General features: G+C 41.3%; 6 protein-coding genes, 2 long non-coding RNA genes and 1 other non-coding gene across 18 annotated transcripts; 5 read left to right on the top strand and 4 right to left on the bottom strand.

Moving 5' to 3' along the window:
* Positions 1 to 48: 48 nt before the first annotated feature.
* On the bottom strand, positions 49 to 7,884 carry LOC124310964 (protein charlatan-like). 3 transcript variants are annotated; one of them, XM_046775162.1, is made up of 6 exons: positions 7,243 to 7,884; positions 4,451 to 4,864; positions 4,022 to 4,384; positions 3,543 to 3,850; positions 2,423 to 3,187; positions 49 to 567 (listed from the first exon to the last, which is right to left on the bottom strand). In XM_046775162.1, exons 1-6 carry the CDS (start codon positions 7,294 to 7,296, stop codon positions 312 to 314), a joined length of 2,160 nt encoding a protein of 719 aa, XP_046631118.1. In that variant the 5' UTR covers positions 7,297 to 7,884; the 3' UTR covers positions 49 to 311. The 3 variants fall into 3 exon arrangements, with proteins under 3 accessions (XP_046631118.1, XP_046631116.1, XP_046631117.1); XM_046775160.1 differs by having other exon boundaries at positions 50 to 567; positions 3,384 to 3,850; XM_046775161.1 differs by lacking the exon at positions 7,243 to 7,884 and adding an exon at positions 6,353 to 6,573 and having other exon boundaries at positions 50 to 567; positions 3,384 to 3,850.
* Positions 6,616 to 7,366, top strand: LOC124311676. The gene is made up of 2 exons (XR_006910117.1): positions 6,616 to 6,889; positions 6,952 to 7,366. It is a non-coding gene; the product is annotated as an uncharacterized LOC124311676 (long non-coding RNA).
* Positions 7,885 to 8,371: 487 nt separating the features above from the next.
* On the top strand, positions 8,372 to 9,509 carry LOC124311765. Its single transcript, XR_006910215.1, has 2 exons — positions 8,372 to 8,692; positions 9,009 to 9,509. It is a non-coding gene; the product is annotated as an uncharacterized LOC124311765 (long non-coding RNA).
* A 269-nt stretch (positions 9,510 to 9,778) lies between these two features.
* LOC124311058 (heat shock factor protein-like) lies at positions 9,779 to 12,827 on the bottom strand. 5 transcript variants are annotated; one of them, XM_046775334.1, is made up of 9 exons: positions 12,564 to 12,827; positions 12,129 to 12,419; positions 11,855 to 12,066; positions 11,683 to 11,789; positions 11,325 to 11,619; positions 10,989 to 11,255; positions 10,654 to 10,906; positions 10,409 to 10,499; positions 9,779 to 10,346 (listed from the first exon to the last, which is right to left on the bottom strand). In XM_046775334.1, exons 1-9 carry the CDS (start codon positions 12,666 to 12,668, stop codon positions 10,150 to 10,152), a joined length of 1,818 nt encoding a protein of 605 aa, XP_046631290.1. In that variant the 5' UTR covers positions 12,669 to 12,827; the 3' UTR covers positions 9,779 to 10,149. The 5 variants fall into 5 exon arrangements, with proteins under 5 accessions (XP_046631290.1, XP_046631289.1, XP_046631293.1 ...); XM_046775333.1 differs by having other exon boundaries at positions 10,654 to 10,909; positions 12,564 to 12,826; XM_046775337.1 differs by having other exon boundaries at positions 10,801 to 10,906; positions 12,564 to 12,826.
* A 640-nt stretch (positions 12,828 to 13,467) lies between these two features.
* Positions 13,468 to 15,205, top strand: LOC124311221 (WD repeat-containing protein 89-like). The gene is made up of 7 exons (XM_046775618.1): positions 13,468 to 13,622; positions 13,681 to 14,052; positions 14,117 to 14,292; positions 14,354 to 14,463; positions 14,519 to 14,690; positions 14,753 to 14,847; positions 14,906 to 15,205. The coding sequence occupies exons 1-7, from the start codon at positions 13,601 to 13,603 to the stop codon at positions 15,174 to 15,176; spliced, it is 1,218 nt and encodes a 405-aa protein (XP_046631574.1). The 5' UTR covers positions 13,468 to 13,600; the 3' UTR covers positions 15,177 to 15,205.
* A 1,477-nt stretch (positions 15,206 to 16,682) lies between these two features.
* LOC124311467 (putative defense protein 3) lies at positions 16,683 to 17,977 on the top strand. The gene is made up of 6 exons (XM_046775973.1): positions 16,683 to 16,838; positions 16,918 to 17,111; positions 17,166 to 17,305; positions 17,372 to 17,463; positions 17,529 to 17,592; positions 17,662 to 17,977. The coding sequence occupies exons 2-6, from the start codon at positions 16,919 to 16,921 to the stop codon at positions 17,665 to 17,667; spliced, it is 495 nt and encodes a 164-aa protein (XP_046631929.1). The 5' UTR covers positions 16,683 to 16,838; position 16,918; the 3' UTR covers positions 17,668 to 17,977.
* A 978-nt stretch (positions 17,978 to 18,955) lies between these two features.
* Positions 18,956 to 19,079, bottom strand: LOC124312716. The gene has a single exon (XR_006910632.1). It is a non-coding gene; the product is annotated as a U5 spliceosomal RNA (small nuclear RNA).
* Positions 19,080 to 20,746: 1,667 nt separating this feature from the next.
* On the top strand, positions 20,747 to 22,445 carry LOC124311449 (putative defense protein Hdd11-like). Its single transcript, XM_046775948.1, has 5 exons — positions 20,747 to 21,510; positions 21,577 to 21,722; positions 21,790 to 21,881; positions 21,967 to 22,030; positions 22,093 to 22,445. The coding sequence occupies exons 1-5, from the start codon at positions 21,285 to 21,287 to the stop codon at positions 22,108 to 22,110; spliced, it is 546 nt and encodes a 181-aa protein (XP_046631904.1). The 5' UTR covers positions 20,747 to 21,284; the 3' UTR covers positions 22,111 to 22,445.
* LOC124311051 (glucose dehydrogenase [FAD, quinone]-like) lies at positions 22,304 to 26,923 on the bottom strand. Of its 4 annotated transcripts, none has more exons than XM_046775322.1 (9): positions 26,875 to 26,923; positions 26,431 to 26,570; positions 24,841 to 25,004; positions 24,511 to 24,746; positions 24,035 to 24,315; positions 23,910 to 23,956; positions 23,333 to 23,844; positions 22,683 to 23,262; positions 22,304 to 22,593 (listed from the first exon to the last, which is right to left on the bottom strand). In XM_046775322.1, exons 3-9 carry the CDS (start codon positions 24,985 to 24,987, stop codon positions 22,534 to 22,536), a joined length of 1,863 nt encoding a protein of 620 aa, XP_046631278.1. In that variant the 5' UTR covers positions 24,988 to 25,004; positions 26,431 to 26,570; positions 26,875 to 26,923; the 3' UTR covers positions 22,304 to 22,533. The 4 variants fall into 4 exon arrangements, with proteins under 4 accessions (XP_046631278.1, XP_046631280.1, XP_046631279.1 ...); XM_046775324.1 differs by having other exon boundaries at positions 24,841 to 25,001; XM_046775323.1 differs by lacking the exon at positions 26,875 to 26,923 and having other exon boundaries at positions 26,431 to 26,825.
* Positions 26,924 to 27,154: the final 231 nt, after the last annotated feature.

Genomic DNA, 27,154 nt, shown 5'->3' with positions numbered 1-27,154 from the left:
GCGTATAAAAATGCCAACTAATCAATCGATACCTAAGAATATTTTTTTCTTTATATCGTATGTCTTTTACTCTTTATTTTCAGCAGCATAGTTGTAAACAATCGAATGTGATTTTTTTTTAAATCGGCAACACTTAAATTGGCAGGGGTAAACATTCGGTAAAAATTATAACGGGAACATTATTAAACGATAACGACGACCTGTGTAAATGAACGGATTACTTGAAGGCTACTCAGGTTAATTGTGCAAAATTAAAAATAAATGGATGTAAAATTATATATTCTTTCCAATAGATTATATTGGCGAATCCATCAATTTTGGCAGGTTTCCATTGTACCATTTGTTGAACGGTGATGGTTTTCGGCCAAGTGGGCATGAATTAGGTTGCCATCGGTGGTACGGAAATCGCACAGTTCACACTGAAGCAGAATTTGATTAGGACGATTTTCCATCCCCACGACATCCGGTCCCGTTTCATCCATTTGATCCATCAGTGGCTTCTGCTGATTTGCCTTTTTGCCCTTGGCGTTGACGATACTCCTCTCCGATTTGACTACGGGATTCTGACTAAAACAAACTCAACATCAAACGTCATTTCTATTTTTGGGGGTTTCATCATCTGGTAGGTAATAATGTGTTGTATAACCCTATTTGAATCAATTAAGTTTAAATAAATGACCTACCTCAGGGTACCAAATTCCTCCACCAAAATAATAGAAAATCACACTTGTTGTGTAACTTTTGTTTTTGGCAGGGTTAATAATAAAAAGACGTAGACAAGGCAATGAAATCTTTTGGCAGTGAAGCCGAAAAAATTCTTGTCAAGGGAAACCCAAGCGACACACATAAAAGGACATGTTGAAAAAACCCCAGAATGACAAAATCCCATCAACGAAAAGAAGGAAATGAAGCTCTTTGGCGTGTCCCAACAAAAATATTGCGGGAAGATTTGAAAAGTGCACGAAACAAAAAAGTCGACCAGGGATCATAAAGAAATCCAAAAACAATCAAATACGACGAATAATGAATCGAAAAAAAAAACGGGATTTGTATTCTGTTATCTGTGTGTGTGAAAACGATTTTTGTACATTTTAAAAAGTGAGGAGGGGTAGGCAAAAAAATCGGGAGGATATCAAAGATCTTTTTTTTAGTCAATCGAGAAAAATTTTCAACATTGAAAAACTTCTTTATTAATTGAATTTTTTTACAACTGCATAAGAAAATGAGGGAGAAAAAAAAATGAGATGATTAACTTTTTTTTAATCTGTTGTTTATCCTTGTATATATCAAAATGATGGTGATATTTTATTTGAAAGGGCTATAAAGCAATTTGTTTTTCTGCTCGGAGCTAATAACAATTTGGCTCGCACTACAAAGAATTGTTTTACTAATTCCGAGTGCTAGATATTATTCTTTTTTGTCTTTTGCAAATTAGTTTCTCTATCGTAACTTTCGTCAGAATAGTTCTATTAATCACACACACACTCTCACACAGACAACCACACACACACACATTCAGGAGGGGGGCGCATGGAGAAACAAAAAAGCGAAACAAATGACAGGTAAAATCTCTCAACACCCGAAATTCAAAAGAGTTAAATCGATCCGTCAATTCCCAACACGTCACAACATGGTTTGGATTTGGTGAAGGTGGTGGGGAGATTTTTAAAGCTGGCAAAAAAATATTATAGTATAGTTAAGCGGCCGTGTGTTTGGTTTTTCCTTTATAAAAAACAAATTCCCCGTAATTGTGATTATTTCAATTGCCACTAGTCAAACATTTTTTCCCTGTACGGAATTGATGGATCGGATTCGAACCCCCAGTGATAATATAAGCCAACCGAAAAAATGTACAAAATAGGAAAAAGGGAGAAATGAAAGATATCCCCGAAAACAAATTCGAAAGCTCCCGCATTTGTAAACTCTACAGATGATTTTTATGGCGCCCACCTGTGTGTGTGTGTGTGTGTGTCAAACACCTGCACAATATTCTTTTGTATAAAAAGAAACACAACAACCCCTCTATACACACACACACTCGACAAAATAGTACCAATCGTTGGCTGTAAAACACGTCAAACCCGCGTGCAAGGCCATCATTTTGGGTGAGTCAATTACCCACAAAAATAAACCAAAAATTTAGGGAGAAATAAGGTGTGCGGCGGGATGAAGAAGAGAAATAAGCGAAACAAACTTTGGCTTCAATTCAAACAAAAATATGGATGGCTGTTTGTCTCCCTCCCTTTACCCAAAGTATCAATTTTTGGTGGGATCCATTGCGCTCGGCGCCCAGGATGATTTGCATGTGATGTGAATGAAAATGTGTGTGTGTGTGTGTGTCGTGTGTATATTTGGCGAAATGTTTGTGAAGAAGAAAAGAAAACGCGAGGGACTTGTTTTTATTCCGGGCCATTCTACTTACTGATGTTCACGCATGTGTTGGCTGAGGGCGTCCTGGTCGTCGGCTAAAAAGTTGCACTTGCCGCAAATTCGCTTATTGTGAACTTTGTGGACGTGAGTGGCCAGCCGTTCGGAGCGGGCCGCTTTGTAGTCGCACAGGACGCAGAGGTAGGGTTTGATGTGGGTGTTGAGATGGCGTTTGAGGCACCAATTGTCCACTCCTCGCCAGGCGCAATAGGTGCAGGCGTACAACTTTTCCTTCTTCTTCTTCTCGCCACCGCCAGACGCCTGCGACGACTGACCCGACGTCGAACTGTTTTGCTGCTGCTGCTGCTGACTCGTCGGTGTGGCGATGGTGTGAGTCGGTCGGACTAAGGCTTCCACTCCGAGTGTTGTGTAACTTTTATAGGCTTGCGTAGGTGTGGGCTGACTGGGGAAGGCCGGCAACCCCAAATGGGATTGATAGGCCGCTACAACTGTCGCAGGAGGACGCTGGACCGCCACTTGCTGTTGTTGTTGTTGTTGCTGTTGTTGTTGTTGTTGCTGCTGCTGTTGTTGTTGATTGTTTTGACTGGCCACCGATTGGCTACTTTGCTGCTGCTGTTGTTGTTGTTGCTGTTGTACCGCCACGGTTGTGTAGAAAGGGACTTGAGTAGGAGGAACAGCTGCGGCAACAACAACGTGAGCAGCTGGTGCTTTGGCGGCGGCTGCCGTTGCGTGATGTCCACCGTGATGACCATCACCTCCCGCAGCTTTCTTAATCTTTTGTAAATCGTACGCCGTATCCCTGCAACAAACGAAATCAAAAAATTCCGGAATGAATAAAATGAAATTTAAAAACTAAAATTCTAAAAACTAGTTTTGCTCCAATAGAGAGAGAGAGAGAGAGATCCATATAAATTGTATCGGGAATAATTGGAATGAAATAATCAAACAAATTTCAAAAAGTCTGGGGTTTGTTTTTGTTTTGCAGAGATGGATACCTATGCATGCGACTAAAGTGTTTTTTGCAGTGATCGGCCCGGTTAAACTGCTTGTCACAAATGAAGCACTGGAAGGGCTTCTCTTCACTATGAATGGTCTCGTGCCGCGTGTATAGGTCCCTCCGATCGGTGGCGTACGGACAATAAGGACATGAGTACCGTTTGTCTCCTCCGCCGCCCGCTCCGTTGCCTGGCGACGGCATTTCGTCCTTGCTCTCGACGCGGTTCTTGAGCGCCAAAAGGTATTTGGTCACCTCCTCCAGCACGGGATTCTCGCGCCACAGCGAACTGTCCGGGTTCTGTTCGTTGTGTTGGCGGGCCAGGTGCATCCGGATGCAGCGAGCCCACGCCGAATTGTAGTGGCAACGCGGGCACTGGAACACACGCAGGTTGGCGTGCGCTCCTAGCCAATGCTCGGCGATGCGGGCCAGGAAACCCACGCAGCCGCAATCCAAGCATCGAAACAGCTGGAAACATAAATTGAAAAATTCCAAACATTATTATTTAAAAAAAAAATTGGAACACACGATTGATGTTATCTGATTAGGTCGTGGAATTTGTTTTTCCCTTCAAATTCCTGCGCTAAAAGAATTGACGGGGGATATAATGCGATTAGATTTGAGGGAGGAGTAGTTCACCTTGTGAGTTGCATTGTAAGAAGCCACTTTTGACGAGTTCCATGGTAGTAGGTCATCGCTCTCCACCCATGTGGATTCGACGGGTTTGCCGCTGGCTCCGGCCGCGTTGCTGTTGTTTTGAGCGGCGGCGGCGGCTGCTGCTGCAGCAGCTGCGGCCGCTGCCGCCGCTGCAGCCGCCGCTTTTTTTAACTTGACGCTCATTTTGGGTTTCTTGGGCGGCGATGGATGGTGTCCGCCCGTATTGACGTGCGGAGCCGCTTCCATCGTCACTTGCAACACGGGACCGCCTGTCGTCTGAACAATCAACGTGGGACCCGCTGAAGCTCCTTGACCCGTCGTCTGATAATGGCCATCTTTGCCAACCTGAAGAAATATAATCACCATTAAAAATTGAGGAAATAAAAATGTAATTAATTTAAGTTTAATTACCGCTTGATAGTCTAGATCCATCATACCCAATTCCCCTTGTGAATTGGCTTGTCCTTGCTGTTGTTGCTGGCCTCCTCCGCCGGCAACAGTTCCGTTCTGGTCGGTTCCTTGTTGAACGATGCCTCCAGGCACTAGTGCTCCTTCACCGTAGAATTTCTTGGCTATTTCGTGAAACATGTCTTCGTAGCAATCCATCGGTACAACGGGTACGGGCGCTCCATCCATCGTCTTGGCCTGGACTTGAACGGAAGCCGTTGGAGCACGGGCTCCGCCACTGGGCGGAGGTGCGCCAGTTCCAGTGCCGGTAGCCGGCGTTCCGGCAACACCACCACTGCCGGCCTGGGCCGGGACGAAACAAGCCGCTGCCGGTTTCTGTTCCGATGTCAGGTAACTCAGGTATAGAGGAAAGGCCATCTACGAATGAAAACACAAGTCAACTATTTTTGGGTTGTCCCGATTGATGATGATGACCAACCGGACTGTCACATAACAAAACACAAAATCGGGTCAAGTGTGCGCAGACGCTAAAAACGTTCCACATCCGCCATAATCAATGAAGCGCACACACTAAACACAACATGTTAAAAAGTCTCCACCCTCCGGCCGGCAGCGGGAGGCCATAAGGTCACGGCACCAAAATGAAAAATTCAGCCCAATAATTCCGTCTCCATATCAAACAAAATGAAGCAATCGGAGAATTTTGATAACGAGAAATTGTTCGCGATAAAAGGACAAAATCTTTGGCACGGGTGTTTCACCCACCCCCACTGTGGACGTGGGTGGTACACAATAAGATGGAAAAAACACTCAAACTTCTTGCGTTTTATTTTCTTCTTCTCACTTGGACACAAGAGGGAGTTGTCTCTCCCCTATAACCACCCCACCAACTTTCGTGAACGTGTTGGTCGTCGGCCGAAATCCTCCTCCGAACCACACACACAACACACAGAGACGCTGCTGGGTGGAGGAGGGAGAATATAAGAGAGAGAAGAGGGGGAGAGAGTGAGGGGGAGAAAAGACTCTTGTCTTCTCTCTCTCGCCTTCTCCCAACGCCCGGAGAAGAGAGGGGGTCTGTCTGTCTGTGTACGGGCACCAGCTCCACTCTCAGAAATGGCCGACCAACACACACACACACACAGCACAGAAAGAGAAGGGAAAAGATATTGAAGCCCTCCCACTTCTCCAACTATACAGTGGCCGATCTAGCAGAAATGGCGGCCGAGAGAACGTCCTACACTCGACAGAGATCCAAATTTACATCGTCGGATCTAATCAATTTCATCATTTCATTACGAAACGCACGCTGATTCACTGCATCCAATCTTACTGAATTCTCTACCAACTCGAATTAATTTGCAATATCCGCTGAATATCCCCCCCCCCCCACAAACAGAGTAATTCGCTCGACAACAGGTGGATTAGTTACACAAAGTTTAACTGCGTTAGATTAAACATGATCTGGTGGAAAATTCGATTTTTAGGTCAAGGAATAATCGATTAAACTGGTCTTGGCGTCATTAAAATGCGATCGAAACACAAACAACAAACATTTGCCATCAGCAGCCCAAGCCTATCCGCCATGAGAAAATAGTCGTGGCTGTGGGTATACCTCCATCATGTGTATACGTGTGGGGTGTGTACGGCTGGGGGGACGCCATTGAAAGGGCTTCTTTCCCTTCTCGACATTCGAGCAAGAATGAGAAGTGGGAATGACCAAATTGTACACACACACAACACACACACACACCATCTACAGCACTTCCATAACTAGCAGATGATCATCACGATCAGTAAACAAATACCGCGTGAACAATTCGTGTCCCGTGTGATTGTGTGTTGGTGACAAATTAGCAGAGAAACACACGAGACGGAAAGAATCTGTTTTCTTCTTATTTTCCTTACCTCGGGTCTGTACATTGAATATGCTTCGACGTTGTGACGCAGTTGACAATTTTAGCATTCAACACTGAATTGGAATTGTTGGTTGGACACACGCCGTGATGCTTAATAGGTTGTCGAGGAATTTCGTGAAAAATTTCAAAACAAAACAAGAAAAAGAGTTGGGTGGAATCGGTGGAAAAAAAAAAATAAAACGCGGGATCGAAAAAACACACACACAGCACCAATTTGGTGGCGGGAAGAACGGGTGGCTTTTTTTCCTCCTCCCTCCCCGTTCTCAACTCCAACTAACTCGGCTCCCACCACCACCACCCTCCCGTTCCTCTTTTATTTTTTCGAAACCCCGGAAACTCCCAATGGATAACAAAAAAAGGGAGAGTCGAAGCCTCCTTCTTCTTATTCGTTCTCCCAACTTGCCCACCCACTAGCGCCATCACACAGCCCACTGCGAACTATACAATTCCACCCAACCCCACACGCGTTGAACGAATGAATAGTTTAAACCCGACTACTATTTTATCATTATGTGAATTGCCCTTGGTAAGTGTCATCTACCAAATTCAATTCAATCATGTCGTTTAATTCCGATTATAATTAATTAGAAAAATGGCGCCCTTGAAAGAACAACATCAAAAGTCGTAAACTACATTCACAGATGGCGCGATGATAATCAGCAGCCGATTTTCCAACAAGTGCAACAAAACAAAACACACATTTTTCAAAATAAAAAGATTGCCATTTTCTGGGAATTGGCAAAATAAAAACATTCGCCATCCTTTACGTGCCAACTGAATACCACGTTCGATAGGTCACTCATTGTCTTACAAAACACGTGCGCCGACAATTTATAGGCCGAAACAATTATTCAACACAAAGTAAATTCTTATTTTTACCTCCAACATCCTCCTTCGTTCTTTAGAAACCACCACTTGAGTCGATTCCGTCATGGTCACTGTTTACACGTAACGTGGGTTTTTGCGGTCGATATTGAACAGAGCACCGCTATAGAAAGTAACACGTACACACAAATACGACACAACACTCACATATCAGCTGTTCTTCTCGGTTGTTGTTAACAATAGGAAATCCTTCATCTGCATCGTCGCCGATGATCGTCACTCAACAACAGGTGGTAGAATGTGGTGAGGCTGTAATCGAACCATCTCACACTACCCCGATTTCGTAGTCTCTTGACTTTTCTAGCCTCTTTTTTCAAAAGAGGATTGCCATGCTGCCAGACCGTCGTCAGTGGAGCACTCTGTCGGTCATTGGAATTTTGATCAACATTTTCTTTTACCGATTTTCTCTTCATTTAATCCAATTTTTCGGGTTTCACGAGAATAGATAAACATACATTTCGGGATCAGCACATTTCGTTTAGTTCAATTGAAATATAGTTAAGTTAATCCGGCCTATTGTTTCTATTCATCTTTCAGACCACAAGAGTGAGGATCTCTCTCACCAATGTCTACAGTGTGTGAACGAGGGTAAAAAAGAATTCAAAAATAAAAAGGTCCGACTGAAACCCAAAGCTGCAACGACCAACTCTGCTGAACGAACTGATGAACTGAAGCCGCCTGGTTCGTGTGGTCGTTGTCGGGTCCCGGCTTTTTTCGGGTGGGAGGCAGCACAAAAAGAAGAGGGTGTATAGCGTGAGCGGTGGAGTGGGTGGATAGATGGATGGACGGGTGGTGGAAGGAGGCCAGAAAGAGAGGAGAAAAAGGGGTGTGTACAAGGCGCAACCGAAATATATGAAAGCAGCAGCAGAGAGAGCTTTCTGAGTGTGTAGTTATATAGGGAGAGAGGAAGGGAGTCTTTTTTTTTTCCTCTTCCTATTCACTCCCCCACCCTCTTTCTCTATACACGAAACACGTTACAAGGGAGAAGAGAGATGGGAGGAGTACAGTATCCCCCCCCCCCTCTCCTAAAGAAACGAACGGGAGAAAGAAAAAAACACACATCTTTTCTGTCTATTCCTATTTATGTGTGTGTGTAGAATATGAACACAAGAGAAAAAAGAAAAAGTTTCGTGAATTCACAACCCCATCGATCCGGCAGCAGCTCACCTATAAGAATTTTCGATCGCTTCCGGCCTCCGTGCGCCAAACGTTACGATGTTCCAGCACGCCGCCGTTCTCTCCTGTGTGCGGAGACGACTATTGTGTGTTCGTGAAAATTACGTCTAGCAACATTCTGTTCTCGGGTATAGTGTGGTGAACTTTTATACCACTCTAGTAGAGTGTGTGTGAGTGAGAAATGGACTTGGAACGAGGAGGGGGGGAGAAGGAGGGTGGAGTAGGGAATATCAGAGAAAAGGCGGATGAAAAGAGAGAAAGAAAAAAGGTAAGCTAGTCGGTCGTCAAAGCCCATCCAGTCGTTTCCCATCCTCCACCAATCCTCCCTTCCTTTCGTTGCACGCCCCCACTTCGTTCTCCCGCCTCCCACTATATCTCTTCGTCTCTCTCTCTCCCCATGTTAAAGAATACCACATATATCTAAATGTATTCAGCGTTTCCGTCTTTTATCCCCCCCCCCATCCATCCATCGGCTACGATCGGCTCTAAAAAGAAGTCTCGGGAATTCAAAGAGCTTCGTTTTCATGATTCTCAACAACACCTTTTCAAAAATCAAAAAATAAATAAAATTCAATTCGTTTAAGGTTGGAATTAAAAGAAAAATAAACAAAGCGATCCTATTTGCTGGTGAAATTATTACAAGTTATGAAAAATGCGATTGTAGGAAAGTTTCGCAAGAAAATCAAATTATTTTCAACGTCCGCGCGCAACGTGAATGATGACTACAAGGAGAGACGAGATCAATTAGCATATTTACATATTCCGTGCTTTACATACCGAGCTGAACTGCTGGATTGGAAGCTGATGACGTCAGCAGGATCGACATCATCCCTAGAAAACCTTTTGAATGTTTTTTAAAAAAGATATTAACTTACGAAAAAGAAATATTATGGGTTTTTAATTCTTGAGTTTTATTGATGTAGTATACCGCACTGTCGAATCACATAGCCAAAACACACGTGTGGGAGTAGGAGAGAGAAAAAACGGTTGACAAAAATGAATTTTTGATCCGACGTCAATTGTTTTCTTTCTTTCCTTCGTTTCAGTGTCTCACTACTTTTCCATTGAAGCGGATTAGCTTCTTTTTTCTTGAAAAAATCTGACGTTCCCTCTGTTCCTGCTGCCCAGACAACTTTATATATATATAAATAAGTAGGTGTGTCATACAAAAAAAAAAGCAAACCTACGAATCCAAAATAAACATACACACACACATCCACACACCCTGCAATTGCGCGCGATAAGCCCATCGCCAAACGAAAATGAAAACGGGAATAATTATATTCTCCGATTTCCTCTTTTTCTTTTACCTTTTTCAAATGGATTTTTTTCAAATAAAAAAAAAAAAAAAAAATGGTTATCATAATAATAATTTTGGCAAATGTGCTTCGTGACATAACACAGGGGGTAGTCGGAGGGTTGTTGTGGCTAGTGTAATCCTTACTAATCTAATCTCCATTTCTCTTTCAGAATTGGCTTTCTACTTCAAAAGTAAATGAAAATCAAAAAAGAAAAGCAAAAACTTGGGATGGGGAAACAAAAAGGGTCGGTTTGATAATGACGTTAACACACACATAAAATTATATATCATTAAGAAAAGAGAGGTATTTCTTTCTTTTTTTTTTCAAATTGGGAGAAATAGGACACGCCGAAATAAAGCGAAGCGGTTGCAGCCTATCTTTCTCACTTGATGTTTTCCTCTCTTCCTTTCATACATGGCTGGATTCAATTTCTCTTCTTCTTCTTAGCTGAGGATACCGTCGCTTGGGAAGGATCGTCCAGCAGGTCAAACAGGTCGGCCGTTTCTTTCACGTCGGCCTCATCAGCCAGGTCTCGAGCAGTTCGATCATCCAAGTGACCGTCGCCGTAGTCTTCGACCATTTCGAAAAACGAGGCATCGTTATAAGCTATCACTTCATTACCTGCCACACAGCACAAATACGTCAGTATGATATTATAAGCTATAAAATGTCAGTACTGTTACCAAGAATGGCACCCTGTGACGGATTTTTAAACATGTCCATGTCCATCGACAAATAGCTGTTGCTGGGTAGACTGTCATCCGCACTAAAAAGCTAAACAGTAAAATGACATTTTAAATATTGATCGATAATCCAGAATTTGAAACCCCGAGCTACTTATTGATACTCCTACTAAAAGGCAAGAGAGGGTACACAGGGAGGGTAAAAGTTCAACGATCGGGAGGGTATTTTTGAATGCACTTGCTACCTTTGGCAGCATCTGGTGTTCTAGTAGTGAAGTAAGTGACGGCGAACTGTCAGGAGGTATTCCCCTCCGATTCCAGGTCGCCGGATAACCCGCCCAATTACATGAATCTAACGTCGGTTCGAAATTCAGACCGAGTGAATCACATACCCCAAGCAACGTAGAGGCATCAAGTGGATTTCCCTGTAGACTCAAGACTTCACGAAGTTGTTCCAAGTCGACCTGCATCGTGTCCAAGTGGCTGTCCAACTCCTCTCTGCTTGATGGGAGCAAACCGGATACCAAGGTTTCCGTATTAGCTCAATGTATCCAATGACAACAATAAACGATCGTTATACCTTTCCAAAACGCTGGGATTTTCGGATACCACCGTTCTATCTTGGTTTTTAACGACCGATTTGCCGCGACCGTTGGCTTTCTCCTTTCGATTTTCTTCAAAAGTGAGCAAAGCGCCCGAATTGACTTCGCGTGGATCCACTGCCATCAACAAGTCGGGGCTTAAAGGACTAGTCATGGCAGACCTGTCTAGAATCCCAGAACCTCCATTGGATGTTCCGGCCTCCATCTGGACCATTGTGTTGAAATCTGGTTGTTCGGTGTTCAAGCTACACATTAAAAATACCAAACAAACATTGTTATGATTGCCGTCAACATTATTTGGAAAGCACACTTACTCGTCTTCAAGAATTTCCTCCTCTTCGGCTGGCACCTCATCTGCCTGCTCAACCGAATCAACTGAAACGGGCAATTCGGAAATTTGCGCCATCGGAAAAAACACTTCGAGAGGTTTCCCATCGGATTCGACCTCGGCAACCTCCTCCAATTGCTCTGTGTCCAAATCGTTAGAGTTTGCAATAAGGTCAGCAGTACTACCTTCGTCAATATCAGTGACATCATGTATAATGGGTCCTTTTGGCGACGGTATAATAGATATGGTAGGGATGTCATTAGCCTCGGATTCATCCAAATCTACAGAATCATTTATACAATGCACATTTCAATTAACCGTAAACAGGAATTGGAATGAACCACCTTTCAGACTCTCATAATTGAGTTTCTCCTCTCTTTTTCTCTCTGTACCTTTTGCAGGAGTAGAGGAGTTTGTTGAACGAATACCTTCTCCCAGCATCAATGGATACCTAAGTCATTTAAATCTTGGTAATGAAGAGTAATTTTATTTAACTTACAATAATGTTTGGCATACCTTCTTTTCAGTCCCAGTCCTGCACGCCCATTAGGCTGTACAATACTAATGAGAAACTGAATCAGCTTATTGACTATCTGCTGTTGTTTCATGTGTTTTTGACGAAGTGAAGCAACTTCTCTCCACAATGCTTCATTTTCCCTTTTCATGGTATTCAAACGGGAGTCCACGTTTTCTTGTTTACCTTTCATACTGCGGACATCAGCCAAGACCTGCAGACAAAGACACATGTCAATAAAAGTAAACAAAGAAGACTGCAATGATCAAAATGTACCCTTGAAAGCACTTCAGGCTTGGGATGTTTTGTTTCTTCTTGCTTACTGATGGGTATCTTCCTCTTTATGTGCTCAAGCAAAAATTCTTGCCCTTGAAGAAAATACATGTGTGCAAACTCCATCTCATCCTTATCGACTTTGAGTCCTCCAGAATCAACTGACACAACTTTGTGAAATCCATACATATTCAATTGACGAACAAAACTGGCCATGTTATTGTGTTTGTAATAAAGTGGAAGAAGTTCTCTGGCAAATCGTGCCTGATCTCTGATTGTAAAACTCAAGCCATTCTAAATGAAATGGAAACAAAACAAGGAGACAATTAAAATCAATGTCAACTACAGATTTTTGAAACGCCGTCATAGTTATAAGTAAACATGTCACTGTTGCGACCAAAATGACGGTAGTAGTATGATTACAAATGGACGCCTTACCGAGTTCCAGCTGATGAGATGATTCGTCGATGGATCCTCGACCAATTTCCAAAGTTTGCCCAAAAAAGCTGGGACACTCGACGTAGCATCACCGACTGTGTGCATTTCTTTGATGGAACACAGCAATAATAACGAACAATTGGATTATTACGCAAACGAAAACGTCTCCCTTGCAACTATCACGTTGAAGCACATGCGGGAATTGGCCTGGTGATGATTATTTCTCTGTCTGAAGTCTGACTCCATACGCACCTAAACGTGCAGCGCTTTTGGCCGCAAGAGGGCAGGGTCATAGCAACGAAAAAACAACAAATCGAAAGAACGAAGCAAAGAAATGAAAAATCAAAAATGCTTCCAAGCAAAATATCGTTCTAACTTCAACTTTTATTTACTCAATTAGAATTATTAATACAGGTTTTCTGGGCACGTCACGTTTTACACAGCGTATATCGAAAAGTAACTTGAGATGAAGCGCTAAGATAAAGACATGAAAGTAAACATTGCGTGAAAAATCCTTGTTATCTGTATTTCATTTTGCCCATCAAATTCAATTTTTTCGTGAATATTCCCAACCCATCTAATACAATATATATTTGTAATTATTTAATGCAAATACAGTTGCCATCCCTAGACACTTTAACCATGTTTCTTTTGTATTGCCAAAATGGCCTTGTTAATGCCGAAATTTAAAATATCCGTATTAGGGCATGAGAAGCTGATGATGCAATCGAATGTGTGATCTTCAGTGAAATATATATTTTGAAATTGAATTTTAATTTAGTTTAAATAAGTTGTAAAATGAAGAAATCTTTGCTTATCACATTTATTTATCATATTTACTTATTTAGTTATTTTCTTTCCGTTTATAATCGATTATCGGGTATTTCAGAACTGTCCTGACATCTATCGAGTAAATAAAACAAATATCTGGCTCGTGTCAAAACATGTGCTCTCTTCCCAACTTCAAATAACGTTTAGATCTTCAAGTTGTGTTTAATTCACTTGATCGTTTAGACAGGAACTAACACGAATAAACAATGTCAGAGAAGAAAGGCAGCGGTAAATTAATTATATTATTTTGAAATGTTCCTATGTCGACTTTTTTATTATTAAACAGTTCAAGACATTGTGGAACTTGATGTCACAAAAGATGGTGATGTATGCAACGAAGAAGAGTTACACAGTCTTTACCAACAAACATACTATTGTGCAGCTCGCAAAGCTGTTGGGCTTGAAAAACTTTACATACTTCATATAGACTGCGATTGGAAATCAAATCAGTTAGCAGCTGCATTGTCGAACAATTCCATTCATCTCACATCCACAGACACTTTAGAAAAAATTTCCACTTTCATTGCTCATGACCAGAATATAAGTGATGTTCATTTCAATCCGATTGATCCCAACTTTCTTTTAAGTGCATCTAGTGATGGCACCATTAGAGTTTGGGATATAAGAAACCCCCGAAGTCATGCCCAAGAATTCAAAGGTAGACATTAGCTACATTAAAATCTAATTGTTAACTTTTACTTAATTTCAGCATTGACTAATAGATGATTCTGATCAAAGGATAAAACCCTTTTCATCTTTTGACATAAACTGTGATGGGACATTGTTATGTGGGGGTACAGAGAAAGTAAAAAATTACACCTACTTGTTTTTGTGGGATACAAGATCTTCAAAGATGTTATCAACTTATTCAGATTTCCATGAAGATGATATATCCCATGTAAGCCTATCATCTTAAACTACTTTTGAAAGAAATTATAAAGTCTTGTTATTTTTCCTAGGTCCAATTTCACCATACATCACCAAAAATGCTAGCTTCATGTTCAACAGATTGCCTGATCAATGTCTATGATTTAAATGAAACAGATGAAGATGATGTTTTACAATTTTGGTAAGTTAGTTAATTTGCTTTAGAGCTAATTATCTTAATTATTTAAAAAATTTAGCATGAACACAGAAACAACATGTGAGAGACTGCAGTGGCTTGATTACAACAAAGTTACCAAACAAGAAAACATTTCCGTTATTACCAATACAGAGAGTGTTCAAATTTGGGATGTTAATGAAGCATCTCCGAAGTATTCCTTTACACGGGAAAAAATATCGGAAGCACTCAAGGTACTCTCGAGTTACATGTTTCAGTTCTCCGTTAAAATGGCCTACATTTTCCATTTTTGAAGAGGAAAAATGCAGAAACTTGCTTCGCTGTTCGGTGTTTCCGACAAGGAGAAGAGAAAGATCCTTTATTATTGGCTGGTTCAAATACGCCCAACAGGTACTTGAACACTGAATTTCATATTAGGTTCAATATTAATTTCAAACGTGTGATGCAGAGGTTGTCTCAGAATGCTGAAAATGAAAGATGGAAAACTTGAGCCATACGCAATCCTTTATGACGAAAAAGGCGGAAATTCCCAAATGATTCGTAGCGCCGTGTTCAATCAGGCCAACGGCCAGGTTGTATCGGGTGGCGAGGACGGAATAATTAACGTGTGGATGCCGGGAAAAGATAAGCCCGTAACCAGCGGCACTTCAAGAAAATTCAAGACAGAATTCTTTACGAAGAAAGCTGTTTCTCCGAGCAAAAAGCCTTACTCAAAGTAAAAGATTCAATACAAAAAGTGTGCCATTCATGTTATCCGCAATGCCAATCAAGATTATTTTCTACGAATAATTGAGCCAAGCTCAATGGTGTCTGGCCGTACCAGCGTAAAACATATCACAAACAACCAATCATCCGACTGCAAGTGAAAGTTTTTTTTAAGAAGAACATGTACGAGCAGCATTGCTGGAAAGATGACTTTACTTTCTATTGTCTCTTACCTTCTTCTTTGAATTTGGGACATCAAATAGTTTCTTTATATGGAAAGCGGGTAAAATATGATATGACCGATGTGATGCAGCAATCAAACAAGGTCATCTCGGCAGTTCTTGCAAGGGGAAAAACCAGTAAATTCAAAGTTTCTTAGCACGTGGAATATTAAAATAGCGAAATTCAGTGAAAACCTTGAGCATTACCTCATTTTTTTAAAAGAATTGTCACGACAAGTAAATGGGCCTGACCAAAAAATAGACACACGCATTCGGTAAACCAAATGTTCAAGGACATTTTCGTATTCACAATATCATTTAATAGTTTCATTACTTTCTTCCTGGTACTTCAACTTCCGCGCGGATACGCCAAACCACTTTTTTCAATGACAGGAGCTTAAAAGAGGAGAATTAATGGTGGGGCACCGATCCGTGTAAAAGCTGTAAAGCTACGCGCAATAGGAGTATCGAGGTCAAGGAAAACACTGCAGTGACTCTATGAGGAGAGAATCATACAGCAGCCAGTCACATATTATTTAATCCGTTTCCACCTGTCTGTCTCCCTTTGATTAAATCGGCTGCTAATGTTCGTCGTTAGATTAAGCGTGCGTTCAACCCTGCAAATTTCTCTTTGTTTGTCGGTAATCGACAAATAATAAACAAAGCCGCCCTAGTGAAAAACAAAAATACTTTTTTTTTTCTCCTTCTTTACGGCCTGGAGGACGCAATTATCTATTCAAAAACCCAGTCTCAAGTGAAAGGGAAATGAGGTTAAAGTCGTCGTTTATTTGTAAAATCACAACCGGTTTTTGTTTTATTGTTTTCCTAAAAAAATCTCTCGCCCGGTTTTAACGAAAGGAAATGAATCACCAATGCAATAATCGATTTTTATAACAATCAACGCAATGCGACGTTACCTAGGTGAAATTACGGCATAGGCAAGCGAAGGATTTCTAGCCTACGATTTAATTTCCTTATGCGTGAACAACCATAGAATTTTAAGGCCATTGCTCCAGGAGTTGTTTAACTAGTCAAGGTAGTGCTGTGCTCGTTTTACCGTTTTATTCTTTTTGGTACATGTTATCGGCGTGTTTGCTCAGAATAGTGAATACGACCTCAGGTGATTGAGCGCTTCTCTTTCTCTCTCTTCCACTCATCCTTTCCCATGTCCCCTTCACCTTTTCCCCCCACAGGTGCCGGCCTCCCAACCCCCCTCTACACATTATTGCCGGTTATATTATATCAATGCCCCAAAGGGCGAATAAGTTGTGGAAGCACCTTGATGGCAGAGCCGCCGAGTGATGAATAAAAGCCCGCTGAGCTCCAACTTTGCTCTCAGTTCCCGATCTCGCACGGCATCAAACACCACTCAGAAAAACACCGGCCGGTAGCCATTACCCAACTTTTGTGTGTTTCCATCCCTCCCACGAGTCTGCTTAACACGTAATAACACAGGTATGCTCAATTTTGTGTCAGTCAGTCTCGAGAGATCAATAGCGTGAATCTTGCTAACACTTTATTGTAATATACTTAGAATGTTGAACACTTACCTCGTCATTGCGAGCGCTCTGGTAGCGGCTCAGGTAACAGCATTTCCCGGCGGTGCTCCTCGTAGCGCGTGTGCATCCATGGCACCCATTCACATGCTTTTTGGTGCACAATCTGGGGATGTTCCTTTTACTTTGTCAGTAAGCAGCGGAGAATCCAATTCTGCCTCACCCGTCACAGGTAACTATAACAAGAATTGGCCAAATTACTAGATCATAAACGTTGTTTTCGCAGTTACATTGCAAGCTACCGGGGATGCCGATTTCAGGGGCTACATAATTCAGGCTCGATCTGGGACTGAAACAACTGGCATTGGCAGTTTCAGCGCTGAAGGAAGTCAGGGCAAAACAATGGACTGCCCAGGCGGAACTGCGGTATGTCACTTAATGAGATATACTAAATTTTATGCGACGTTTTTAATGAATTTGGAATATGCACAGAACGCGGTGACTCATTCAAGCCGAGTGAGAAGGAAGAACGAAACATTTTTGTGGACTCCACCTGCAGATTTCCAAGGACAAGTTACAATGAAGTTAGTGATTGCTATTGTTAAATTTTAAAATTTAAAGAAAATTAATTGACATTCATGTCTCGTAGGGCTACCGTTGTCGTTGGTTTCAGGACATTCTACACAGAACTGCATTCAACTCCCGTTACTGTTGTAAGTATTCAAGGACATTTACATAAAATCGTGACACAGTCAAATTGATTACCATTTTCCATTTCCTAGGTATAAATTAGACTTGACTGTGTCAATGAACTGACCTTATGCTGGTGATTGAGCAATAACTACCAACTATGGCTTGCTGCAAGGTTTTTCAGTGCTGTTTTAATGTGGTGTGTGTTCGTTGAGGACACTTTGTTGGAATCTTATTTTATAACTTTTTGCCTTGACATCATACATACGTATTGTGATGATCAGTATTGTGATGATCAGTAAGACTGATTTATCAACCTGATATCAGACATGAATTCCACAAATTGTGACACTGAATTTGTTAATTTTATCATGACTTTTTAAATAAAAGTGGCCTTATTTTGGCAAACCTTTTTTTTGGCAGACATTCATTAAAACTGATTGTTTCAACTGGATTCAAGAAAAACATACAGCATATTAAGCTTTATGTAGACAGATTTGTGTTGGTGACACAAATTTGGATTCACTCAAACATTAAACAATTCAACTGTTTGAGCTTGGTTGATTTTATAGGGAAGACAGCAAATTATATCTATTCAAGCCTATGCCTATATCCTACCTGATGAATTTCAATACAGGTTGCACTTCTAAAAAGAACACACAGAATGGAGCAAAGAAAACAAACAAGAAAAGAAAAACAAACAACATTTACGCGCTCATCCTCCTTAACTACAACGTTGACAAGTTTAGATTCAAGACTACTAAACTAAAAAAAAGGAAAATTTTGAAAATTGTTGGAAATAAATTAAAAATAAGGGAATAAAAAACAAAAACCCAAATGTCAAATAGTAAATTCACTAAAAATTTTAATGTCACTTACGTAATAATATACTAACTTTGGTTTTGTAGTTTTTTTTTTTAGATCCGTGAAGGTTATCACAAGTCACATTGTCACAAGACGACAAGAGTTCACGTTAACTGTAAACAGATCGCTTTGATTGATTAACATTTCACAACATGAAACGTGAAATCTATGGGTTTTTTGTCGTCAATAAACCAAACAACTTAGTTGTTTTCATTGCATAAAAAAAAATAAAAAAAGCCATGTCCTCGGAAAGTTTCAATCAAGGAACTCGCAAAACATGTCAAAGTAGTGACCAGTGGGTAATAAAAAAAGAAATCGAGGTCCCAGTTTTTGCCTATCGAAAGGTCAGAGCCAGTCAGTTGATAACATATGCACACACTTAAAATATAAATCAAATAAGGAAACCAACCAAACTACGTTAGACATTCGGAGCTGCAACTCTAGTAATGGAAAGAATTTTGACTATTAGATAGTTTTAGAAATCTTCTACTCGTAATGTAAGTTTATTTTTAATTGCCTGGATGCCCAGTCTTAAGACCGAGCGTTCGAAAAATTAGTCTTATAGACTCATCAATTGCTCCTAACCACGGAAATCTTTAGTAAAAGGCGAAAGATTTATCCGGGTATTGATTAGAAACCAGAGTACTTTTCCAGTAGAAGACAGCCGGAATATGTACATTCCCTGTTTTGAAAGTTCGCTGGCAATACGTGATCTGTACAATACAGTTAAAAACAATCCTCGTTGCAATATTTTTTATTAAAAGTTAGATACACTTTTGCAAGTACAGTTTCTGCATACAGCTCATTTGTTTAAACTTGATAATTTACACTTGACGCGTTTTTATTTTGTTAAAACTTATTTTGCGGCGTCAAATATCGATAAACATGACAAAGAAAAAACCCTCGGGGCTGGCCTGTTCATGACAGCTGGTTTGGGTCTCATCGTCTGCTCTGAAAATGTAAAATGTTTACTGAAGAAGCGCTAGAAAATTAAATTTGTGTAAATAAGGTAACTTTCGTCTATTCGATATGCTAGCTTGTGAGTCAAAGATTTTTATTTTCTATTTCGAAACAACGGTTTCCTTGATAAAATAAAAACTAGTAAATAATTAACATTATTGAAATTTATTCAGCAGATGGTTCGGACGGTGACAGACTTAGCAACGACAGCGAAATAACGGTGCCAAATTTTCTATTACGTAATGTCAACAGGATGACGTGCGCAATACCATTTAAGATGCTGCTCAGGGGAGTCAGGGCTCAAAAAAATGAAAAAAGACTAACCTAACAAAACAAACCGTCTAACTTTCTCGTCGAAAGTTTCCAGTATCCGATTGGGGAATATTGATAGGTTCGTGGAAAATTTACGACGGAGAAATGCATGCGATTCACGTTTCCGGGACAACTGCCATTGTTGGCTTCCCTTTTCGTGGGGCCATTTGGTACGTACGGACGGTACGGTTCTCGGTCCAAAACTGAAAGTTAAATAAATGTGGGTATAACGTCAACAGGCGGTTCACGACATCACTTTCGTGCGTCAATAAAACACAATTTTTGAGGTTCACGCCCTTGCACAAGGGCATTCTCTCATGAGGATGGGTTTTCAACAAAATATTTTGGCTTGATGCTATTGCATTCTTGCGTGCTTAAAGCAAATTTCAACCGCCCGGCTCTACGCATGCCGCTTTTACCAGCAACAGAACAATCTGATTGTGGAAATCACATGTAATACCATTTACATGTCGGTATAGAATTGTCTGGGAATGCATGTCACATGATGTTGGTAAATATGACTGGTAAAAGAATGACTCGACAACTTTCTCCATACAGCACAGAGAAAAGAAGTAAATAAATTTCAGAATTTGGCCATGTGAATTTTGGCAGTGTGTCATTTTGTCCTTTTCTACTTATCTCCATTCCACAAAGGGGATTTTTTTTTGTTTTGTACCATGCAATGTATGCAATGTAACACAAACAACTTGACGGATCATCATCCTGGGCGCATATCTCGAGTTATTATTTAAAGGCGAAAGAAAGAGAAAATGCCAGTCTCAAGTGATGGTTTCGCGAAAATAATTCAGAAAGGAACTCGCGGAGTCTTTGTCTATATAGTCATAAACGGAAATTGTAGACGCATAATGACATGTTACTAATGGGAAAACGTCGAAAGTTTCATAGCGTTATTTGGTATTATGTGAAAGAAAAATAAGAATGCCATCGTCATAAACATGCATTAACTTTTGTTTAGCGATGAAATAGGAAGATTTGTGAACTTAAAACCGTCATCTTTTTTTTTTTTTGCTTTCTCTTAATCTTCTGGAACATTACAATACGGCTATAACTTTTATGAGAAATTTGAAATCAGGAAAATAGCGCAAAGATACGGGAAAAATCAAGTTAATTTTCCACGGACAACCTCATTTCTGAAGAGCTAAAATCTTCTATAGTTTAACCTGAAGACTGTTCTATGGTCCTTCCTATATTGAGCTAAGATTCTTATTTTGAATTGGTATCGATACAATCGTCAATAATCGTTCGTGATTCGGCAGTAACATTGGGAAACGAGACCAACGAAAAGAAAACATTTTGTCCTTGGCATATGAAACATGCGAGAATATGTTTCCATTCAATAAAGCTTGACTTCTTATATTCATCACAATAGAAAGCAGACTCGCGTGCTCGATAACAAATCCGTGCGGTTCCACAGCAAGCTTCCATTAGATTCTTCTAAAATTGCGGATGAAGGGGAAAATCCTGAACTAGCTACATATATATTCCAAGTCAATATTTGTCTTCCGAATAGTGTCGTTTCAGCCTTTACCCAATTTGCTGTCCAGAATATCAGCTCCCCATGAATTCTGTAATACGCATAATGTTGGATTCATCTTTTGCTCTGCTGCTGATGGACCGAATCGCTACTGTCCACTCTCTCGTCTACGGAACCCCGACTGAAAATTGTCAGTCAATGTTTCCGCAACATGATAACTATCTACCGCAATGGATGGATCCACCGCCTTATAACTTATCAGCTTCGATTATTCTTGACAGCACTTCCAACTCCTCGGATAAATACAAAGGTAAATATAATGCAACCGAATAATATGATCGTCTAACTAATTTAAGCGAATTATTTTTAACACTAGTTACGCTGATTGCTGAACGTCGCAGGACATTTAAGGGATTTTTCATTCAAGCTCGATCCTTAACTGACCACAAGATTATCGGTTCGTTTGATCCAGTGGAAGCTCCCGATGTGGCTAAATTAATCGACTGTCCTGGCGGCACTCAGGTTACTATCATTACAATACATTTACAATGCTCACCATTTTTGTTAGATCCAAGTCTCTGATTTACAGAATGCTGCAACACACGTTATCAACTATCCGAAGAGTGTCGTAAACTTCGTATGGAAACCACCAGCCAATTTTGAGGGCAAATTCTACTTTGAGTAATAAGTGTTAATTATTATTGCAAATACCAATCAATAACACACATGATTTATGTTACAATATTTAATAATCACCTTTATTCAGGGCCACAGTGGTAGCCGAATACAAGGTGTTCTGGACAGGAATAGAAACCCCGGCATTCAATATCGTAAGCAGCTGTTGAAATAATTAAAATTGAGAAAAGTAACGGAACCATTCATACTTTTACAGACAAAAACCGGTCAGTAGAAAACCCTGGCGGGATAAAGAGAAAGAAACCACTTAAACAAAATTCAACTATCTACATGTAAACCCAATGTTCCTAATTACTGCTCAGCAAGAAACTTAAGTTCCTAGACTTACCTCGCACTAATAGTTCCTAGCGTTGATTCATTCCTGTCGAATTCTGAAATACACTTTGCATCATGAGTAGCAACAAAACTTATCATCATATATAATAGTCTATTTTTAAAAATCAATATGTACAGAACTGTGGCCCAGTTAGTTATTTAGTCATAATCAAAAACATGCTCTGCTTTAAATACTATAAAAAGAACAAAACAGTCCCCTTTAAAAGAATGATTGAAAACGATAGAATATCTCACACAAATTCAAGTTTTTTTTTTGTGAACAGCTCTTAAAGTGCTTTTACTCATGTAGACGCCACCGTAATTATGAATAGCCCAGCCACGAACGCTTAATGAGATCGGCAGCTTTCTCCGCTATCATGATCTAAAACGAAAATTATGATATTTTAAGAATTTTAAGATGAACTCAAGACACGCGAGAAACGTAAAAGGTTTCATCCAACGGTAATTTACCACAGGAGCGTTGGTATTTCCAGAAACCACGTTTGGCATAATCGAAGCATCCACAACTCGCAATCCGGCCAATCCGTAAACGCGCAACTCAGGATCAACCACAGCCGTTGGGTCGGAACTGTTGCCCATCTTGCATGTTCCAGCTTGGTGGTAGAGTGTCGTCGAATAGTGACGCAAGAAGCAACCCCAGTATTCGTCCGTAAACAGCGGCAAGTGTTGACATCCGGGGAAAGGTTTGTCGTAAAAACGTGACCCGAAGCGCTGGAAGGCTGTCGTCTGACTCAGCGCCAGTCCGATCTTCATCCCTTCAATCATCACTTTCAAATCGTGTTCGTCTTGAAAGTAGTTGGCGTAAATGAGCGGCTTATCGTATGGGTCGCTAGAGCGAAGGAGTATGTAGCCCTTGGATCTGGGTCGCAAAACTATGGGAATGGGCTGCCAACTGTCCTCGAGAGAAATAGGTTCGTAGTATTCGTCCCACACATCATCTCGAATGCCGTCGTTGTGACGTAACGTCTTGCCGCCATCTGATATCGGTGAACCAGCAATAAATTGCAGCTGCATGTCTGGAAAGTCGTCACTATAAATTCAAAAGAAATGGGTTTAATAGCGCCAAGATGGCGCACGGGAAAAACCATACACGTACGTACTTTGGATCGGCGTATTTTGTGTTGACCCAGGCCAGTCCTTCTGTGCCGCTCAGGGCCGTCCACGGACCGTCAAGTGACCGTTTGTATTTGAGTAGAGACGGAAGATTAAAGAAGCGAGGCTCAACCAACGAGATGGTCTCGTTGATTAGATAAACCATTCCTCTGCCGGATATATGGTCTTGTAGGTTGCGACCCACGCCGGGCAAATGGTGGACAACAGGAATGCCAGTCCGTTGCAAGTGATGGGCGTCTCCGACGCCACTCAAGAGCAGCAAATGAGGACTGCCGATGGCACCTGCCGCCAAAATCACTTCTTTGCGAGCGAGAATTTCGTAGACTTTCTTCTTGCGCTGGAAAACGACGCCGACAGCTCGACGAAGTTTCGGATCGATCACAACCCGGTGGACGTGAGCAAACATGGCAACGTGAAGGTTCGGCCGGTGCCGGACCGGACGCAGAAATGCCTTGGCCGTTGAGCAACGACTTCCTCTTCGAATTGTCCCTTGTGGGATCTAAAAGATAAGAAAATTAAACAAATGTAGACGTGAAAATAATTGTTGATTAAATTTCAACGCACCATGAATCCTGTTTGGTACTTGCCATTACAGTCCCGATTCTCGTAACCTGCAATTGAAATTTTTTTAATTCTAAATTTGGAAATGTCAGTTGTTAAATTCAAAATAGAAAAACGATTGCGCTTACCTAATTCGATGCCAGCCTCTAGGAAAGCAGAGGCCAGGGGAGTGCGATAAGGCGCTTCCTGGATAGTTAACAGCCCGCCAGTTCCATGGTAGGGGCTCTGGGCAAAGTAAGGATTGCGGTTGTCCTCCGACTTGATAAAATAGGGCAGGACTTCGTTATACGACCACCCGTAGTTGCCCATGGCCGCCCAACTATCGTAATCCCGCCGGTTGCCTCGCACGTACAACATGTAATTAAGGACGGATGAACCGCCAAGCACTTTGCCTCGTGGCCATTTGCATCTGCATTATTAGAAAAATGCAAAAGTGGGCATGGAAAAATAAACAAAACCAATAACGGGAAAGTCCAAGACGAAAAAAGGGAGAGTTGGCGAAAGGAAAGACTTGCAAAGCATATTTTCACCGTGAAATTTAGGAGACGGCGGTTAACCGACGCCGGGAATTATAAGTGGAATAGTAGATAGCACTAGGCCGTACCTATGGTCTTTCAAAGCCAAACATTGGCCCGGTTGCGGCTCCGTCTGAAATTGCCAATCCAATTCAGTGAGTTGCTGATACTTGGCGGCTCCAGGGACATCCGACCAAATCGTTTCATCACCCCCGGCCTCTAGCAACAGCACCGTCCAGTCGCCAATCTCAGACAACCGCGAAGCCAGCACGGCCCCAGCCGATCCCGCTCCCACCACAATAAAATCGTACTCGGAATAATATTTCTAAATTTAGACAAAATTTAGACAAACGAGATTAGTATCAGCTAGCACAATTCTCTGAGACTAGCCTACAATTCAATGCTGGTGGTAAACTTACCCTAGCGTTCTTCACTTTTCCTTCGGGATCGTCTTTACCCCAGGCCAATGCGTGATTGCAGACAATAAACAGACCAGACCAGACGAGCATGAACAAGGTTAAGAGCCAACGACGCGCAAACATTTCTCGGCAGACTAAGCGTTTCATGGTGTCCTCATGTTCTTCTAGCGGAAGGAATAAAAAGTCAAAAAGGTTGTAGGGTTGAAATATGAAAGAACGTGTTATCATTAATGACCAGGTTGACCCATATCTACAATTTAGGGAGGATCTTTCTTGTCGGAAAAATAACGTCCTTCGTCGCAACGCGGATGGCCTTCTCAGTGGGAGAAAGTCAAGAGCAACAGTTTCTCCGCCCGGGGCCTGGCATTCACGCTTCCCTTATCACGACAGCTACTAGATTCTGACCATCTTCTTTTCTTTTTTCAAAAGTGGCTGAGCCTCTTCATACCGTGTCCAGTCTCATCATCCCATTGTCTATAGTCTATACACGATTCCAAGTCACTTGATTAATCACGTTCCGTACCGCACACACACCAACATATTTTTCACCTACACCTGGAAATGTTTGTCCCCGACTTCAGATAGAACAGCAGATGTTTAAGAAAAAAGGAAAAAATAATGACAAAATCTAACCGTCCAAGAAAATAAGAATACACAAGCTGTCGAATAACGAAATGGGATTTTTTTTTAACACGGCCGGCGTGCGTGAGCGAATTCACGAGCGACGGAAAGGCGAGGGAGAAAAAAGAGGAGGGAGAGAGAGAGTGTCGTACCGTATATCAAAACAACCGCGTTGAGTAGTTTAGCCAGACGCTTTTTGAAATGTTGACCAAGAGCAGTGATTACAAAAAGAAAAAGAAAAAAAAAGTCAGCTTTTCTTTTTTTTAGGTCACTTTAAGCATATATTTAGTGTTTTAGTTCACGTTCCAACAGACTAACTTTGCTCATCCTCCCCGCCCTATACCTAACATTCCTTTTCTCTTCTCTACAAAATTAGGCCCATGGTGGCACTATACTAGTTAAAGGCAGAGAGATCAAGGAAGGAAAGCTGCACATCAATCTTATTGTCGTCCCCGGATAAATTCGATCCGGACACTATTTAATTGCCATCGACGTCTTCCTCGGGATGAATGATTTCTTCTCTTGGACCCCACCATTGGAAATAAAATTTCCCCTTCATCATCAGAAATAAAATAATTAAAAGGTATACAGCCTAGTTCTTGGGGTAATTTTGTCTCCACAGGCGAGAGAACATAAGGAATGTAATTAAGAAAACAACCCTTACGACCTAGAAATGCATACATACTGTATGGCCCGTAAAAACCCTACTGTATCCGACTTCCTTCTCCCAAGTCCCAAGATGAATTTGATGGAGTGGGGCAGTCGATGGCAGACGTAACAAACTTCGCGATAACCGAAACCACAGGGCATCTGTCGCCACTTGTTATGCTCAGGTCTAACGTTTTGCGGTGCTCCATTTCGTCCCTGTTTCGTGTTTGTTTCTACTCCCAGGTTCCAGTCACCAAACACATTTTCCCATAAAGCACAACTCCAGACGAAATTAAGATAACAGTTAAAAAGTTCACTTACTTGACGGCAGACGGAATGAAATAATAATATAAAGGTGGAAGAAGGATTCCGTCCCTTCCTATCGCGACCGCGTTCAAACTGCGACTGCTGCAACAACTTGAGCTGAAGAATTTACGTATTGGAGCTGCTGCTGGCAGTAACTGAGAAAGAAAAAAGGCCCACTCTATAGGAAGAGATCACTATGGGGATCGATTCAACTTTCTCTCTCTCTCTGCTACGACCGTGCTGGGCTGTGACAGACACACGTGAGGCGCGGCGCAACGTTTAACAAAAAATAATCGCCCAAAAAGAGAAGAAGAAAAATAAAATAAAAAAAAGATGAATTCGACACGATGTCTAGGTCATCGGTTGCCTGCTCGGATGCGACTGGCAACCAGACACCTGTTTGAAAACGAATTTAAGTCCTTCAAGAGGGGAGGGGAGAATGGGTAAAGACGAAATTACCTGTAGTTTTACATACTCCCTTACTCCTTTCTCGCTTCCCTCGGTTTTCCTGGATGGGAAAAAAGGGCGGTATTAAAGCAAATTAAACTATATACGTAATACAACTAATTGTTATTTATATACCTTTTTTTGTGGCGCCAAAGAGACACAGTTCCATATGTCAAATCAGACGATTTCATTTCAACGGTATACCCACTCTAGACAAAATAGACAAGATTTATTAGCGATTATTTTGCATATTCATATATAAGAAAGCAAAATGGAGAAATTTTTCACAAAC

Source organism: Daphnia pulicaria, chromosome 8 (genome assembly GCF_021234035.1).
Source record: "Daphnia pulicaria isolate SC F1-1A chromosome 8, SC_F0-13Bv2, whole genome shotgun sequence".
In the NCBI taxonomy this organism is placed as follows: Eukaryota; Metazoa; Arthropoda; class Branchiopoda; order Diplostraca; family Daphniidae; genus Daphnia; species Daphnia pulicaria.
Note: the sequence above shows the minus strand (reverse complement) of the source record. Positions and strands in the feature narration are given on the sequence as shown.

What these genes read in the sequence shown, in the direction of transcription:
- LOC124310964 (XM_046775160.1), bottom strand. Translation starts at nt 7,296, where the DNA reads ATGACGGAATCGACTCAAGTGGTGGTTTCTAAAGAACGAAGGAGGATG. An exon ending in CTTACAATGCAACTCACAAG is followed by an intron (nt 3,851 to 4,021) that starts GTGAACTACTCC and finishes TTATGTTTCCAG; the next exon opens with CTGTTTCGATGCTTGGATTG. An exon ending in CAACACATGCGTGAACATCA is followed by an intron (nt 568 to 2,422) that starts GTAAGTAGAATG and finishes AGTTTGTTTTAG; the next exon opens with TCAGAATCCCGTAGTCAAAT.
- LOC124311058 (XM_046775333.1), bottom strand. Translation starts at nt 12,668, where the DNA reads ATGCACACAGTCGGTGATGCTACGTCGAGTGTCCCAGCTTTTTTGGGC. An exon ending in AGCCTGAAGTGCTTTCAAGG is followed by an intron (nt 12,067 to 12,128) that starts GTACATTTTGAT and finishes CTTTGTCTGCAG; the next exon opens with GTCTTGGCTGATGTCCGCAG. An exon ending in AATCCCAGCGTTTTGGAAAG is followed by an intron (nt 10,910 to 10,988) that starts GTATAACGATCG and finishes GCTCCCATCAAG; the next exon opens with CAGAGAGGAGTTGGACAGCC.
- LOC124311221 (XM_046775618.1), top strand. Translation starts at nt 13,601, where the DNA reads ATGTCAGAGAAGAAAGGCAGCG. An exon ending in GTCAGAGAAGAAAGGCAGCG is followed by an intron (nt 13,623 to 13,680) that starts GTAAATTAATTA and finishes ATTATTAAACAG; the next exon opens with TTCAAGACATTGTGGAACTT. An exon ending in AAATATCGGAAGCACTCAAG is followed by an intron (nt 14,691 to 14,752) that starts GTACTCTCGAGT and finishes CCATTTTTGAAG; the next exon opens with AGGAAAAATGCAGAAACTTG.
- LOC124311467 (XM_046775973.1), top strand. Translation starts at nt 16,919, where the DNA reads ATGTTGAACACTTACCTCGTCATTGCGAGCGCTCTGGTAGCGGCTCAG. An exon ending in ACTGCCCAGGCGGAACTGCG is followed by an intron (nt 17,306 to 17,371) that starts GTATGTCACTTA and finishes GAATATGCACAG; the next exon opens with AACGCGGTGACTCATTCAAG. An exon ending in CAAGGACAAGTTACAATGAA is followed by an intron (nt 17,464 to 17,528) that starts GTTAGTGATTGC and finishes CATGTCTCGTAG; the next exon opens with GGCTACCGTTGTCGTTGGTT.
- LOC124311449 (XM_046775948.1), top strand. Translation starts at nt 21,285, where the DNA reads ATGAATTCTGTAATACGCATAATGTTGGATTCATCTTTTGCTCTGCTG. An exon ending in ACTGTCCTGGCGGCACTCAG is followed by an intron (nt 21,723 to 21,789) that starts GTTACTATCATT and finishes TCTGATTTACAG; the next exon opens with AATGCTGCAACACACGTTAT. An exon ending in GAGGGCAAATTCTACTTTGA is followed by an intron (nt 21,882 to 21,966) that starts GTAATAAGTGTT and finishes ACCTTTATTCAG; the next exon opens with GGCCACAGTGGTAGCCGAAT.
- LOC124311051 (XM_046775322.1), bottom strand. Translation starts at nt 24,987, where the DNA reads ATGAAACGCTTAGTCTGCCGAGAAATGTTTGCGCGTCGTTGGCTCTTA. An exon ending in TTGGCTTTGAAAGACCATAG is followed by an intron (nt 24,316 to 24,510) that starts GTACGGCCTAGT and finishes CTAATAATGCAG; the next exon opens with ATGCAAATGGCCACGAGGCA. An exon ending in GAAATACCAACGCTCCTGTG is followed by an intron (nt 22,594 to 22,682) that starts GTAAATTACCGT and finishes TTTTCGTTTTAG; the next exon opens with ATCATGATAGCGGAGAAAGC.